The sequence below is a fragment of the Plecotus auritus genome (assembly GCF_963455305.1).
Source record: "Plecotus auritus genome assembly, chromosome: 3".
NCBI lineage: Eukaryota > Metazoa > Chordata > Mammalia > Chiroptera > Vespertilionidae > Plecotus > Plecotus auritus.
The window spans coordinates 221,051,217-221,067,125 of NC_137772.1; the positions used below are offsets into that span (position 1 = coordinate 221,051,217).

At 52.8% G+C, this 15,909-nt stretch overlaps 1 protein-coding gene across 2 annotated transcripts; it reads right to left on the bottom strand.

The window, feature by feature from the left end:
• Positions 1-1,996: 1,996 nt before the first annotated feature.
• Positions 1,997-11,532, bottom strand: DNAL4 (dynein axonemal light chain 4). 2 transcript variants are annotated; one of them, XM_080658544.1, is made up of 4 exons: positions 11,447-11,532; positions 5,333-5,542; positions 4,297-4,380; positions 1,997-3,083 (listed from the first exon to the last, which is right to left on the bottom strand). In XM_080658544.1, the coding sequence occupies exons 2-4, from the start codon at positions 5,399-5,401 to the stop codon at positions 2,919-2,921; spliced, it is 318 nt and encodes a 105-aa protein (XP_080514670.1). In that variant the 5' UTR covers positions 5,402-5,542; positions 11,447-11,532; the 3' UTR covers positions 1,997-2,918. The 2 variants fall into 2 exon arrangements, with proteins under 2 accessions (XP_080514670.1, XP_080514671.1); XM_080658545.1 differs by lacking the exon at positions 4,297-4,380 and having other exon boundaries at positions 11,447-11,526.
• Between the last annotated feature and the right edge of the window lie 4,377 nt (positions 11,533-15,909).

Below are 15,909 nucleotides of genomic sequence, written 5' to 3' on the forward strand. Positions count from 1 at the left end.
CCTCCATTCATCCATCCACTATCCATCTGTCCATCATATACCCATTCATCCATCCATCCATCATCCATCCATCCACCCACCCACCCATCATCCATTTGTCTGTCCATCATCTATCTATCCATTCATCATCCATCCATCCATCCATCATCCATCTGTCCATCCATCATCTATCCATCTTTTCATCCATCCGTCCGTCCATCATCCATCCATCCATCCACCCACCCACCCACCCATCATCCATTTGTCTGTCCATCATCTATCCATTCATCCATCCATCCATCTATCATCCATCTGTCCATCCATCATCTATCTATCTATCCATTTTTCATCCATCCATCCATCCGTCCGTCCATCATCTATCCATCCATCCATCCATCATCCATCTGTCCTCTATTCATCCATCCTCTATCCATCTGTCCGTCCATTTTATACCCATTCATCCATCCATCCATCCATCCATCATCCATCCATCCATCCATCCACCCACCCACCCACCCATCATCCATTTGTCTGTCCATCATCTATCTATCCATCCATCAATCCATCCATCCATCCATCCATCCATCCAACCATCCCCAAGACTGACCCTGACCCAAATCCTTCCAACGTTACAGCACTTCCACATTTGTGGCCACCACCTCCCCGGTGCCCTATAGTGACCTTGGGAAGGAGACAGGGCAGGAGCTTTGAACCTTGTTTTGCAGCTGAAGAAACCGAGATGATGAGAGGAGCAAGTGGCTTGTCCCAGCTGGCAGGCTGACCCCGGAGAGGGGGCAGAGCCACCTCCTTCCCTCCCTTCCACTCTCCCCGCCTGGACTCTGGGTCACAGGGCTGGCCTATGATGAATCCTGGCTCTGCCACTCAATCGCTATGTGGCCTGGAGCTTAGCCTCTCTGAACAAAGGGGGATACCGGTCTCCTCACAGAGTGATGTAAGCAGGACATGAGCAGCGCTTGGAAAAGGCTCAGTGAAGTGCCTGGCACACTGGGGCACCCAATAGTTTGGAGATATTATTAATACCAATTCAGATCATCTGCCTCCGGTTCACGCCCAACCCCACCCTCACCCCCGCCTTTCTAAGGATGAAGGAGAGCAGCTGGCAGCGGGAGGTGGTTGCTTTAAATACCAGATGAGGAGAACAAAAGGAAAACAGGGCACTGGCTCATGGCTAAACTTTTTTTTTTTTTTTCTACTTGTCACCTGATGATACCCCCCCTTCTTCTTCTTCTTTTTTTGGGCGGGGGAGAGTGGAAGGGAGGGAAGGAGGTGGCTTTCAGGCCTCACCTGCCAGAGGCCCTCCCTACTCCCTAGGTCCGTGGTCAGCAAACTGCGGCTCGCGAGCCACATGCGGCTCTTTGGCCCCTTGAGTGTGGCTCTTCCACAAAATACCACGGCCTGGGTGAGTCTATTTTGAAGAAGTGGCGTTAGAAGAAGTTTAAGTTTAAAAAATTTGGCTCTGAAAAGAAATTTCAATTGTTGTGCTGTTGATATTTGGCTCTGTTGACTAATGAGTTTGCCGACCACTGCCCTAGGCTGCGTGCGCAGCCCCTCCTTCCTCCTCCCAGAATGCCCTGTCCTAACTTTTATCACGTCCGTTTCCATTCGGTTGGGTGACTGGGTTTAGTTTCCTTCCTGACTGGCTGTGAGCTCACAGAGGGCGAGCTCTGTGGCTTTTCCCTCTTGGCATCCGCACTCCTGGGGCCTGGCACTCGATAGCTGTGGAATAAACATCTTTGAACTGAATTAAAGCATGTGAGACTGAAAACATCGTGATAGGACCTCAGTCTGGCCACCAAGGGCATCCCAGTCAGTGTCCACATGGCCCCATCCAACTGCACTCAGCCCGAACGCAAGAGGTACTGGGCAGGGCCAGGGGCTGTGCCTGGGCACAGGGCTCCACAGCCTCGCTGTCTGGCCAGACGCCTCTCGGTGCCTGGGATACACCACACTCTGAGGATCCTGAACACGTCTCCCCCCAACCTCGAGAGGCTGTAGATGGAGTCAGTTTTTGGCCATTTTAATTGTAAAAACCAAGACATTTGTATAAATAAGACCGCTATGTAAAATAGGATTCATCCTTCTACTAAAACACTCTCCCCACACTCAAAAAGAATCTAGAAAACCCAGCAGAGAGAAGTACAAATCAGCATGCGGTCCCTGATGAGAGTAACTGGCAGGCCAGGTTCCCTGCTGAGACGGGCCTCGGGGAGGGCACTCCTGGCCCAGGCGGCTCGCCAGAGGCTCAGTGACACCTCAGAAACTGTTCCCACGCCCTGGCCACTGGCTCCCAGCTGCACGCTGGGGGAGTGGAAAAGGTTGACGAAGCCTGGCGGCGGGGGGCGGGGAAGGCTGCTCGGGTCCGCAGGCCGAAACTGGGGCTGCGGAGCTGTTGGCCCATGAGATGCAGTGGTTGCTCAGCCGGGGGTCAGCTCGGGGAAGGGGCTTCTGGGGAGCCCCCACTTCCCCGGAGGACGAGGAGAGAAGCTGCCGCTGCCCCTGGAAGGGAGGCTCCTTCCTGGGGCCATTTGCATATGGTCCATGAAGACAAGGGCAGTGGCCACGTGCCAGCGGCCCTGGGTGGAAGGCAGGGGGCTCCGGATGGGATGCGAGGGGTGTAGCCCCGAGAGACGTGGGGCTGGCATGTCCCCGCCGGAGAAGTCCACCTCCCCACGCACCTACCCTGTCACATGCCCCGGCCCCCCCTGCATGGAGACCACTGCCTGCTGCCCCTCACACCCTGGGACTCAGAGTGAGATGGCTGGGAGCCTGGGGATAGAGATGTCGGTAAGCTCACACACGGGGCCTGGCTCAGGACACGGGTACACAGGACAAAAGACAGACCCCACGCTCTCCTTCAGAAAACTCGGCCCTGCCTGGGGCTGCTCCCCATCCGGAGGAGGGGCAGGGTAGGGACAGTGTCAGGAGCACTTCCAGACGCACACAGCCAGCGTCCCCCCGAAGTACAGGTACAGGAGGTTCTTCACCTCATGTGTGATCTCAAACCCGAAGCCCTCGCCGATCACCACGTGCCAGGAGGAGCCGAACTTCTTGTCCATCGTCTCTTTGATCATCTTGGCGGCACTCTGCAACGAGGGGGCGCTCGTTAGAGGGCTGCGAGGGACAGCACAGTCATCGGCTCCCTCTGTGGGAAGCGGAAGTCTTGGCAGGAGAAGGCCTGCCTCCTGGTCCTGCTGTCCTGCCCCGGAACCACCACGGTGCCAGGAGGCCCCCTCCCGCCAGGCCCCCACACGGGGCAGAGGCCCGGACCTCCCTCCCCGTCAGGAAGATGGCCGAGGGGGCAGAGCAGGCCGCAGGCTGGACACAGAGTCCTGGTCAGCTCTGTTTCTGGGTCAGTACCAGGCTGTTCTCAGAACTGTGAGTCACAGGCCCAGAGCGCCCTGAAGGCTGAGGGCACAGGAAGTGATCGTCACTGCGAGGCGTCGGGTTACCTGCGGGACACAAAGGCTGTTCCCGAAAGGGTTCGTGGCTCCCAGAAGAGGAGCTGGACTGCGTCCCTCAGTCACACAACGGCCCCGTCCTCCCTGTGCTCACTCTTTCAAGAAGGGGTCTAGGGAAGGGCGAGGCCCAGGCTTGTGGGACAAGTCCCAGGCGCGGGCACCTGCCGGGCACCAGCAGCACCCGCCGCAGAGCCAGGTGCCAGGTGAGCACTTGGGCTGCACCACCTCAGTGCACACAGCCTCACCACTGCCCAGTTCTAGACTAGGAAACGGCTCAGAGATGAGAAATGGCTCATCCAAGGTGAAAGCTAGGAAGGGCTGGAGATGGGATTTCAGCTTGGGGCTGGCTGGCCCAGAGCCCTGGCCCTCATTGCCCAGGGTCTGCCTCCCCGCCGGCTGCCATGACACCGACTTCTCTCTCTCTCAGCACCTATAGCGACTGATAACAACAATCCTGTGTGGATGCCCTAGACAGTGCCCGGCACAGAGATGGGTCTCTGAATGGAAGAATGGATATGCGAATGAATGCCTGGGCGGGCCTGTTCTCCCCTGGCCTGGAGCCAAGGGAAGGTGCCCTATCCAGCAGCCCCCCTGAGACAGGGCAGGGGGCAGGGGCATCACCAGGACCCCTCTGGCTTTTCTCCCTTGAGGGCTGGACGTGACCGCCAGAACAGTGCCCACAGAGAGCACCGGCCTCTGCCCTCACCGCCCTTCCCCAGGCTACAGATGCTCTAGCCTGTCTCGCAGGACCCTCTGGAGCTGGCTGTGCCGACGGGGGTACTTGATTCACCCACGGGGTCACCAAAGGCAGGAGGGGCGCCTGCACCAATGGCAATACCTCGTTGTTGTTGGAGAATTTCTCACAGGCCGTGACACACAGCTCCATGGTCTCCACTCGCATCTCCTCTGGCATGTCCGAGTGCTAGAGACAGGGCAGGGTGACAAACAGAGATGGCTCAGCCCGTGGCCTGGGCTCGGGCTGGCCTCTCTGTCCCAGGCTTACGGCACGGGCACTGGGTAAGTGCCCTGGCATCTCCTGACTGGGGCGCATGGCTGGGAACTGGGGGCACGGCCTCAGCTGAGCCACGTGGCTCCAAGGCTCAGGCCCTTCTGCCTTCTGGAAGCCTTGTCGCACCACCTGCAGCCAACAGACGTGGGAGGCGGCCGCCCAGGCAGGAGTGAATCCGGCTCAGAAAATGGTTCACGGGCTGCCTCCCTCGGACACCGCTGCCCTCACCCCGGAGCCGGGGACAGTGCGGCCTCGCGGCTCCTGGTTTCTCCCTGCTTCTCGGCTGCGCTTCTCAGTCCACTTGGCGGGATCCCCTCCCAGTCCCAGCGCTGGGGGGCCCCGGGCTTGGCTCCACCCTTTCCTCCTCTTGGCTCTCTGCTCTCCAGGGGCCCCAGCCTGTTCCGTGGATTTACTTATATTTGGGGAGGGGTCCCACAATTTCATCCCCAGTTTTAATCTCTCTTTGGGCTCCAGACTCTTACATCCATCTGCCTACTTGACAACCGCACTCCAATGTCAAAGACAACCCGCCTTTCCCCATAACCCTCCTCTCCCCTCACTCAGGAACGGAAGCTACGTTGTTTAAACCTTCCCTTCCTGTGGGCCAGGCCTTCGTCTGTCTGGTTCACAACAATATCCACAGCCTAGAACAGCCCAGGATATGTAGGGTGGCCTAAGTAAATACTTGTTGAATGAATGAATGAATGAATGAATGAATGAATGAATGAATGAATAAATGACCACTGACTTCTAAATCTCTAGTTCTGAGCCAGCAAAGCCCTTCTCACCTTCCCCCACTGCCTCTTGCCTCCCTCCGAGGCTGCGTGGGCCCTGCTGGCCCCCTGCCTCCCTCCCTGGGGCTTACCCTGACCAGAGGGAAGGTCTGCAGGCGTTTATAATCAGCCTCATCTTTCTTCCCTTCTGCTTCTCCCATGATCCTTCCACTGTGACCACTGGAGGCGAGGGGGGCTTTCAGGAGGTGCCGAGATGGGCAATTAGGACACACCCAGGAGACTCAGGACACAGGCAGGCCCTGCCAGCTTGACGGGAGCAGAAAACGTCTTAACCAGGGGTGCTGCGGAAAACAGGAAAACCAGGGGGGAGAGTTGGTTTTAAAACCACGCATCGCCAATTAGCAATGTCTCAGTGACAACCTGACACCTCCCAGTCTTCACTCCTCCGCATCCGTTTCCAAATGGCCAGCAATTCTGCAGACGGGCGATGAGTCAACACGAGATGCTGGGACCTGGCGAGGAGCGCACTGGTACGATGCCACAGCCCACACCGTCGTTATGAAGACAAATACTGACTGCGGGCCAGGCCGACGATGGCACTGGAGCCAGCAATGAACAAACAGAGCCTTGCATGCCCACGGCGAACATGGTCCCTATTTCTCAGCAGACGTGATGAAACAGTTAGTATTAGGTCATGACTGGCAATCCTGGGCTTATGGGAAAGCGAGGGCCTCCTCCTTAGATCCCTGGCCTGCGGAAGGAATGGAACAGCGGTGCCATGTCCTCTTGGCATGCCAGGCTCTCTGCCCCGCTCACCCCCGTGTCCTGACTGGCTGGCCCAGGGGTTGGAGGCCTGGGCGTTAGTGCTGCTTCTACTGCGCACCCCTGTATGGCCTTGGCCTTGGACTCCTCATCAGTGACATGAGGGCAGTCAGCGTCCCTCTCATGAGGCTGTTATGAGAACCAAATGAGACGACGTCTGTAAGCAACGAGCACAGTGCCAGGCACGTGGTGGGCATCCGTGCACTGTCCTGCCTCCCTCTGGCTCCTGGGGAATCAGAGAATGCACGTGGCCGTGACCGGGAAGCTATAAAGCCGAAGACACAGGCATAGGTTTTTTCCTTTTCGCGTCCAGTTACCTAATTACAGATGGGCTTTTCCTAAAGAGATGGCTGGATCCTAAATGACAGGGGCATTGCTGGACATCCTGGTGTTTCTCTTTCTACTTCAATTTATCCGATAATTCAAAGACTTTTTTTTTTTTTTAACTCAGAAGAAGTGCTACTATAAATAAGTGCCCTTTTCTGGCTGTGCTCATGTTGTTAAACCCTTTTTAACATCCATGTCAAACACATACAGTACAGACACATGTTATTCCAGCATTTCAGACATTTCTGAACGAAGTTATGTTCATGGCATAGCCACTGAAACCCCAAGACGCCCAGCGTAGTACGAACAGGTAACGACGGGTGCCATTTAACAGGTTTCCAGCGTTCAAAGTGCTGCAACACCCCGTGAGGCCGGTCCTGCACCTACAGAGGCCCGGGGCCGCTACGCAGCTGACCTGAGGGCACCGCTAGCGAGCAGCAGAGCTGGGGCGCGAGTCGGGGCCGCCTCTGGTGTGGGCACTCCTAATCCTCCATCAGGCCTTCTCACAGCACTGGCACGCAGTAGGCACCCACAACACTGACCTCCAGTGCGTGGCTCCTGGGTTCCAGAGGGAGATAAACGTTGGATCTTCCCTCTCCGTGTCTGCTGTTCTGACGCTAACTTGCCCTTGTTTGACCGAGCGCTGAGCTTTTCTGACTGTGCTCTCTTCCCTCTCCCGCCCGCCCCCACCCCCCAACATAACTCAGTTGCCCTCAGCGCCATTCTAGCCATTCCACTTGGTCGGCTCCCTCAGCCTGGCACCAATTCCAGCATCCCACCACACTGGCGTTTTCTGATTTCTCAGTGGACAGATGGCTCCTCTTATCAATCCTGGGCACTTGTACCATTCAGATATTAGTTTTTGTTTGGCTCTACATAAAAGTTGGCAAGTTAGCAAGCACAACTCATTGTACTTTCGGCTCATGCTTCTGTCACAAAATCCAGTGAATCCCTTTGTCTTCGCTCATTAACCTACGGCCCATCCCCAATTCCATCCTGTCCCTCTTGCTCTATTACAGGCCACTTTATCGCTTCCTCCTCCACGCTACCAAGGGGTGACGGCAGGTGGTGGCGACACTGATGATCAAAGGATAAGGGGTTTAAGGCTTGTTTACCTCCCGAGATTTTCCAAGGGGGAACCACTTAAAATGCTGAAGCAGCTGCTAACATATCTTCCACCTAAATATTTCAGTTTGAGTCAATTCATCCTTGGGCTAAAGAGTGCCAGCATTAGGGCCGGAAAGGGCGCTGCAGGCCAGTGTGCACATGCCTGTCCTGCGGGCAAGCAGGGTGACAACTTGGACCCTTCAGCACACGGAATCCCGATGAAATAGACTTGGGAAGTGTCACAAAGCCCATTCTTCAAGAACAAAGGGGAAAAGCCATTGGGAGTTGTGTGTGTGTGTGTGTGTGTGTGTGTGTGTGTGTGTGTGTGTGTCATTGTCCTGCAGAGCAGAGAAGGTGCAGGACCAGGAGGCGGAGCATTTGGGCTTGAATAGCAGTTCTGTAACTGAGATGACTTCTTCCCTCTGCCCTGCTTTGCAGCCTTGAGCCGGGTTTGCTCCTCTGTGAAACAGCACAGTCCCAGCGTAGCTCCGGAAGGCTGCGGCAGGCGCCAAGGACATGCATGCGCGCACTCAGAAATGTTAAAGCTCTGAACTGTATCTTCCTACCGGCGTGATAGTAGCCAGGGCTTTGCCAACATGATTCAACCACGTTTATTAAAGAACATGACGGCAAACAGCTTTCATAACCACTACAGGTACAAAAGGGATGAGAGTTAAAGAAGGAAAAGCAAGTTACAGATGGTGCTTCCAAGTACAGAAAGGCAGGAGAATTTTCTATGATGCTGTACCATTCGAGTACAGCTACAGTCATTCAGACACGATTCAAAACCCTGCTGAGAGGAAGCTACCAAAAATAGAACTAGAGGTTTTAATAACCTTATCAATCTTCCATGCAAACGCGTGTGTACCTGACAGTTCCAGGCCAGAAGTGTCCCATCAGACCTAAAAGAGAGCCCGTTAATTATGTAAGTGTGCCCATGGCCAGCGTACTTGAACCTGCTGGGTACCAAACTGGACCCATCCCAGGGCCCGCACAAGGCCAGAGGCAGCCTTGCTCTCTCTCCTGCCCTTTAGGCTCCTCTTCAGCCAAGGGCCCCTCTGCGTGCTTGATCAAGACATGTTCTTTGTGTGTAACATGACGTAATAAACAACACGGACTCACGTGGTACAGATTGGGATGAAATCACAAACATTCTGGTCAAGATACAGAGTACAAGCCAAAGTCATAACCACCGCCGCTATTGGCTCTGCCCGAGAACAGCTGCCTACTTACCACAGACAGTGGGTTACCCAGCTCCCACTCCCCTTCCCCACCCAAGAGAACAGAGTTGAACATAAAAGACTAAGAATGACATTATCATAAAAAGAAGTAGAAGTTAGCACTTTTAAAAAATATGTTGTCCTCGGAGAGAGGACATATCAGACGATGAACTGGTAAGAGCAGAAAACTACGCTTCATCTTAGTCAAAAGGCTGAACCACTGGCTTATTTAAAAATAATTTTAAAAAAATATTTTTATTAACCGGAGAGGAAGGGAGAGGGAGAGAGAGATAGAAACATTAATGATGAGAATCACTGATCAGCTACCTTGACCGGGAAATGAATCGGGACTTGGTTCATAGGTCAACGCTCAACCACAGAGCTACACCAGCTGGGCTAAAATGCCATTCACAATAGCTCATTACTGGTGACATCTCACAACCACTCATGACTTAGCAGTGCATCAGGAGTCCAGACCATCACCAGGGGCTGAAGGACTTTATCTATTCTGGTGTAGATGCCCCAGAGCCCCAAGTCCAGTGTCTGGCACACGGCAGAACAACAACAAAAACCTAAATTGTAATTAAATCATATTTCATTTGCCCCCTGGGAAGGGAGAGGACATATCAAATTCAATCCGTAATGCTTACTGAGTACTGACCTTAAGCAAGGCAACAGGATGGGTGCTCTGCATACAGTGTCTCAGAACCCCTCGGCCCCCCAACTATCAGACAGGCGCTGTTATCCCTACTTTTCTGATGACCGTGCAGGCTGAGAAAAGGAAAGTGACATTCCACTTGGCTAATTAATAGAGGAGCTAGGATTCGATCAAGTATATATAACCTCAAGCTTATGCTTTTCCAACGACTCCACTTTAAGCAAGAGACAGTCCCTGTTTTCAAGCTTACCATCTGTGAGACCAACACACATACACAAGGAACTAACTGTGGCTCAGGACAGAGAGCGTAAGTGCCACAAGACAGAAGCCAAGATAGAGGAAAGAGGAGAATTCTAGATGGCCAGGGAGAGGACAGCAAGAAAAACTTGAGGGCAGGGGCAGCCTTTGAGTCAGACCCTAAAAGGAAGCAGGAATCCCGACAGGTGGACAAGAGCTTCCAGAAAGAGAGGGGAACAAACACAGTGCTATCAAAGCAGAAAGCTCCAAACGTTTTCTGTGAAAGTCCAACAGGCCAATATGGCTGGAGGACAGAAGCTGGCAAAGGAGAAGGGAGAAAGAAGGCTGGGGAAAGGTGGGGTTAGGTTGTGGAAGTGCAGAAGGGCCCTAAAACCCAGGCTGAAGAGGGTGGATGTTTTTAGTGGGGAATGAGAAGCCCTTTGGAGGTCTCTTGGGGGTTGGTTGTGGTTTTGGGCAATTATTCTCGTTAATATAATGGAGTTAACAGGAAGGACAAGAAGAAGGGACAGTGAGGAAGCTACAGCCATGGCACAGGTGACAGACATCAAAGACGTGAACCAGGGTGGTGGCTTCAGAAGGGAAGGGATGTGAGATCCCCCTGAGACAGAATCAAAGCCACATGACAACTGCCAGAGTGGGATGGGCATGGCCCAATGATGGGCGATGCCCCAGGAGGATGGTGATGCCCCTGAGAGACACAGGGGAAGTCAGGTATGACTGATGGATAGGGAGCTGCCAGTCTGATTTTAAAACGACTGAGCTTAAGTCGCTGGTGAGATGTGCAAATGGAGATGTCTCCACAAGAGTAGGTAATCACCGAATCATGGATCATCAGGGGCAGAAGAGAAGCCACTGAATCCAACCATCACATCAATCAACACATTCATCTCTAACACACACACACACACACATGCACGCACGCACACACCTCGCCACTCCAAAGTGTCTCTAACCACGGAAACCCAGGAGAAAGAACAGAGCTGGCGATCTGGATTTGGGGGTCAAATGGAGAAATGACAGCTCACACTAAGGGAGTTGGTGGCACTTCCGAGGGGAAAAATGTGGGGAAGAGACAAAGGAAGGAAAGTAACAAATACAGAATCGAGACCGGACTGGACTCTTTATACTTCATATTATCCTCAGAATTCCCAAAGGAGATGCTCTGTAGTGTCCGGATTTTCTACGAGCCCTGGGAGATTAGGTCACTTGCTGGGGTCCTGCTAGTGGGAATCCAAACCAGGTTTGTCGAGTTCTTTGAACTACACCCGATTCCTCCAACGGGAAGCACATCCTCAGGGAGGCCTACTGTGGGTCAAAGAATCACATCCTAGAATGTCGGAGTCGAAGAGGCCTTAGAGAGCATTCAGCCCAACTTCTCGTTTACAGATGGGAAAACTGAGGCCCAAAGAGGGAAATAACCAGCCTGGAGTCCCAGCGCGTCGCCTACTGTCCAAGTCAAGAGGAATGGGCCAAAACTCTGGCGACCACAGGCCCAGCCGCCAGAGGGGGTAATTACACCTTGTATGGCGGGGGGCGGGGGGTGTCCAAAGTTTCGGTCAGGGAGTCTGGAGGAGCGCGAAAGGTGACGGGGCCTTGATGGAGGAGCTGGGGGTGGGGGGGCGGGGGGAGAAGCGGTCCGCAGAATCGCGACAGCGAATCTGTCACCACCAAGCTCGCAGGTCTGCTAAGTGGGAGGATGGGGGTTGGGAGGACCTGAAGCTGGGGACCAGCAGGGAGGAGACTGAGGTGGGGCCTCCGCGGTGGGCGAGGCCCCGCCAGCCCCGCGATGCTTCCCGGCTCCCCTTCGGGCCGGCCCTCCCCACCCGGCTGCCCGCCCAGCCCCCGGGCCTCACCTGCTCCCGCGGGGGCTGCAGCCCGGCCGCAGCTAGCTCACCCCCGCCAGGGTTGTCAGGGAGCAAAACAAGAGTGTCTTAGCAACAGCAAGGAAGTCCCACCCCTCACCGGACGTTGACACCATTTTTACTTCTTATTGGTGAAAAAAAGTGTCCTTCAATGTTGAAGGGCCCTTCATACAGAGGTTTGAACGAAAGGGGCGTGGCTTATAGCCTAGGGAGGCGGGGCTTAACGTATAGTCGTCTTCCGTGGGCCTGAGGAGGCCGGGACATACAGGAGTTCTTATCTTAGAGAAACAAACTTTTAAGAGCAGTATTGCCTTGGGAGTTTCTTTTAGTCATTTGAAATAACGAATGCAATAGTTGGCGTCGTGACACTGAGGTGTTACTTTATTAGCATCTCCAAAGCCCAATGATTGCTACTATTTACGTAGGGCTTTACAATGATCTCTCTCCTGATATTCACCACAATTCTTTCAGATAATAGGATTCGTAACCCCACCTGAACTAAGGTGCGGAGAGGCTAAGTAACTTGTTAGAGGAAAGAATCAAGCAAAGAATGAACCCGAGGGCTATTTCCACTGGAGCACACCCTCATATAGCTGCCAGTCCTAGTCCACAGGGGACATTGTACATCTAATTAAAGACACAGCTGCCCAGACCATGCCTTGTTCCCCCTTCGGAGGGAAAATTAATCTGAAAGCATTAATGCAACTATGGAAGGGACAGGAACCTGCATGTTCAGTTATTTGACTGGTGGATCAAAGGTTCAGTGGGGCACTCCATAATGTAAACATTGACTTCCTCATGGTGGCTACTTCACATTCATTGGCACCTACTGGGAACTCAGCCCTGGCCAGGTTCTGGTGATTTAAAGAGGAATAAGATGAGGATCTTGGTTCCAGAGAAGGCACAGTCCATTGATGGGACAGCTATGTCAACAAAATGGATACAGAATCATTCATTCTACCTGTGCTCTGGCAGAGGTGCGGGCAAGGTGCTGGTTCTCTTCAAGGAGGAAGTAACTAACTCTCAGAAGAGGTGGTGCTTGAGTTGGCTGAGTCTGTACATGACCAGTAAGCTAATGAGGGTGGAGAACACACACTAGGGAACTTGGTGGCCTGGGTGAAGGGTGAATGTGGTACAAGTGGGAGGTGATGGTGAAGAGGGGGGGCGTGAAGATGCAGAGTGAAGCAGGGACCACAAAAGTCAGAGGGTTTTGAATGCCAGGGATGTGGGTGTTCCCTGGGGTGAGGTGAGAGTTGGGGAAAGTAGCTGTTGGAGGGTTTCAAGGCCAGCAGTAATGTGGTCACATTTGGGGTGTGGAAAGATCACTTGGGTGGGGAAGATGTGGACTGGACTTGGCGTGGTAGACAGAAGACAGGCACCGTGGGTTTAGCTTTGAGACTTGGCAGCTTGAGGTGTGCTAGCCCCTTGCCGATTCCTACGTGGCCTCCCTGGTGCCTTCTGCGGGTCCTGAAATGGCTGGCTTAGCCGCCACATTTTCCGAAGTCTCTTTGCCAACTTTCTCCAGGAGATGGGATGAAGCTCATGCCTCCGCCTCTCACCCAAATTTCTCTAAAAGGGGTCCACATTTGCTGTCTTCTTTTTCTCACCTCCCATTCACTTTTCAGCCCACTGCAATCTGGCTTCCACTCCCACAATGCCACCAAAATTCTCTCTTCCATGGTTACCAGTGACCTCCTGAAGAGCAGACTCTGGTAGAACCATTTAGTCTTTATCTTCCTGGACCCATCCTCTCTGCTGGCATAGCCTGTTCACCGCACCCATCTTCTTGAAATTCTGTGCCTTCAATGCCGATTCCAGGGTCTCCCAGCATTAGGATGGTGAGGGGCAGGAATCTGTATTTTTCACAAGCACCCTGTGCATATTCACAATTGAGAATCACTGCTCTATCCTAACATTGGGGGCACCTCTAACGCTCCTGGATTTCCTTGAGCCTCTTCCTTACCCACTTTCTTGTGCTTTTCTTCCTCTGCATTCTGTGCCCACCTTGGCCCTCTTTGTTTCTCATCAATGGTCTCAGATTTCTTCCTATCTAAGTCACGTCATCAGTGAGAATTTCCCTTGGGCACACTTCCTGGGTATTTACTGGAATTGAGAGTTGGATCTGGACTTCGGAAAAGCCCCTCTGGTGATTACAAATACTCTCTCCGGGAGTTATGCCACCCTATGCATATCTTGTTGAGAATTGCTGCCTGACGTATAGTCCCTTGAGGATCACATCCATGGTTCTACTGTCAATGTCCTAGACTTTGATAACTCCTGTATTTCTCTCTCTCTCCATATTAGGCTTCTCACTGGAGCTCCAAACCTAAATAGCTAACTGCCTCCTGGTCATCTACACCAGAATATCCCACAAACCCTTCAAACTCCATCTGTCTCAAACAGAATTGATCATCTCCCTCCAATCTGCTCTCCCCGCATTTCCCACCTCAGTAAATGGCTCCACCACCCACCCAGTTGCCTCCACCAGAAACCAGGGACTCTCATCCTTTACACTTTCCCCATCATCACCCACCTCCAGCCAATCACCAGCCTGCCAATTCTGGCTCTTCATTCTGACTTTGTCCTGATTGCAGCTCATCTGGTCATGTCCATGGCACTCTGCATGTGCACAGAGCCTGCATCCCATCCGCATTATCGCAATAACTGTCTACTGGGACTCCCAGATTGCGGTCTTGCCCATCTTCTGTACCACAGACAATGTGATCCTTCTAAAACCCACATTTCGCCACTGCGTTCCTCTCAAACTACTCCTTCCCTCCCTCCACAGTTCTCCATTGCCGCTCAGGGCACATCTGATGCTGTTGCCTGGCATTCAAGGACCCCCTGGTGTAGCCTGTGGGTGGCTTTGTCTCCTTGCTGCTTCTTCCCCTGTTTTTTTTTTATGCCAACTCTCAGGGCTCTCCACAGGCTCCATGCTGTTTTTCACCGCCCTGCCTTTGCTCATGCATCCTCTCTGCCCACACCCTCCCTCTGCCCTTCCGTCCTTTGGGCTACAGGAGCCCATGCACTTTTGGTCAAAGCTTGTGCACTTTGGGATTCCTTGCAACCAGAAGAGTCTCTGTGCTCCAGCTCATCTGGTGCATGTTCCTGCCTCTGCCCTTCCCCAGTGTCTTGTTCTTGTGTTTAATTCTCTCTCTTCCCCTGTGAACTCCTTGAGAGCAAGGACCTTGTCCTAGCTGAAACTGGTTTGGCTCAGTGGATAGCGTCGGCCTGCGGACTGAAGGGTCCCAGGTTCGATTCCCGTCAAGGGCGTGTACCTTGGTTGCAGGCACATCCCCAGTGGGGAGTGTGCAGGAGGCAGCTGATCGATGTTTCTAGCTCTCTATCCCTCTCCCTTCCTCTCTGTAAAAAATCAATGAAATATATTTAAAAAAAAAAAAAAAAAAGGACCCTGTCCTATTTATCTCTACATTCCTGAGTGCCACACAGGATCCAGCAGAGAATAGGTGCTTGGTTAATGTTTCATGAATGAATGTATGAGTGGATGCATGAGGTGCATAGGGTCCTACCATACTTTTTCAGACTCAGCTCTTGTCAGTCCCCAAGACAGGCTACATTCCAGCTACACCCTTTCATGCGCTTCTCCTATTGGGGATGGAGCCCGCAACCCGGGTATGTGCCCTGACCAGGAATCGAACTGTTAACCTCCCGGTTCATAGGTCGACACTCAACCCCTGAGCCACAATGGCCAGGCTGCTCCTGCTGTTTAAAACTGCTGACAGTGGACTCTCTGGAAGCAGTTAGCAATTGGATCAGCTGCAAGTAACAGAGATTGGAAAAACAGTGACTTGGAACAACCTAACTTTATTATCTTACAGCTCTGCAGTCAGAAGTCTGAAATGGGTGTCAGTGGGCTAAAATGGAGGGGGCCCCAGGGCTAGTTCCATCTTGATGATCTAGGGCTGTGGTCGGCAAATTGTGGCTCGGGAGCCACATGCGGCTCTTTGGCCCCTTGAGTGTGGCTCTTCCACAAAATACCACGGCCTGGGCGAGTCTATTTTGAAGAAGTGGCGTTAGAAGAAGTTTAAGTTTAAAAAATTTGGCTCTCAAAAGAAATTTCAATCGTTGTGCTGTTGATATTTGGCTCTGTTGACTAATGAGTTTGCCGACCACTGAATTCTAGGGGAAAGTGTTTCCTTCCCTTTCCAGCATCTAGAGACTTCCCGCATCCCTCTGACACTGACTCTTCCCCTCTGTCTTCCACATCTAAGGACACGTGACTACTTTGGATCCATCCAGATAACCCAGGTTAATCTCCTTATCTCATGGTTATCTGATTAGCAATCTTTTTTTTCCATACTTAATTTTTAGAAAATGTTCAATTACAGTTGTCATTCAATGTTGTACTAGTTTCAGTACAGCACAGTGGTTAGACATTTATATCACTTATGAAGTGATCCCCTGATATTTCCATTACCCACCTGGCACCATGC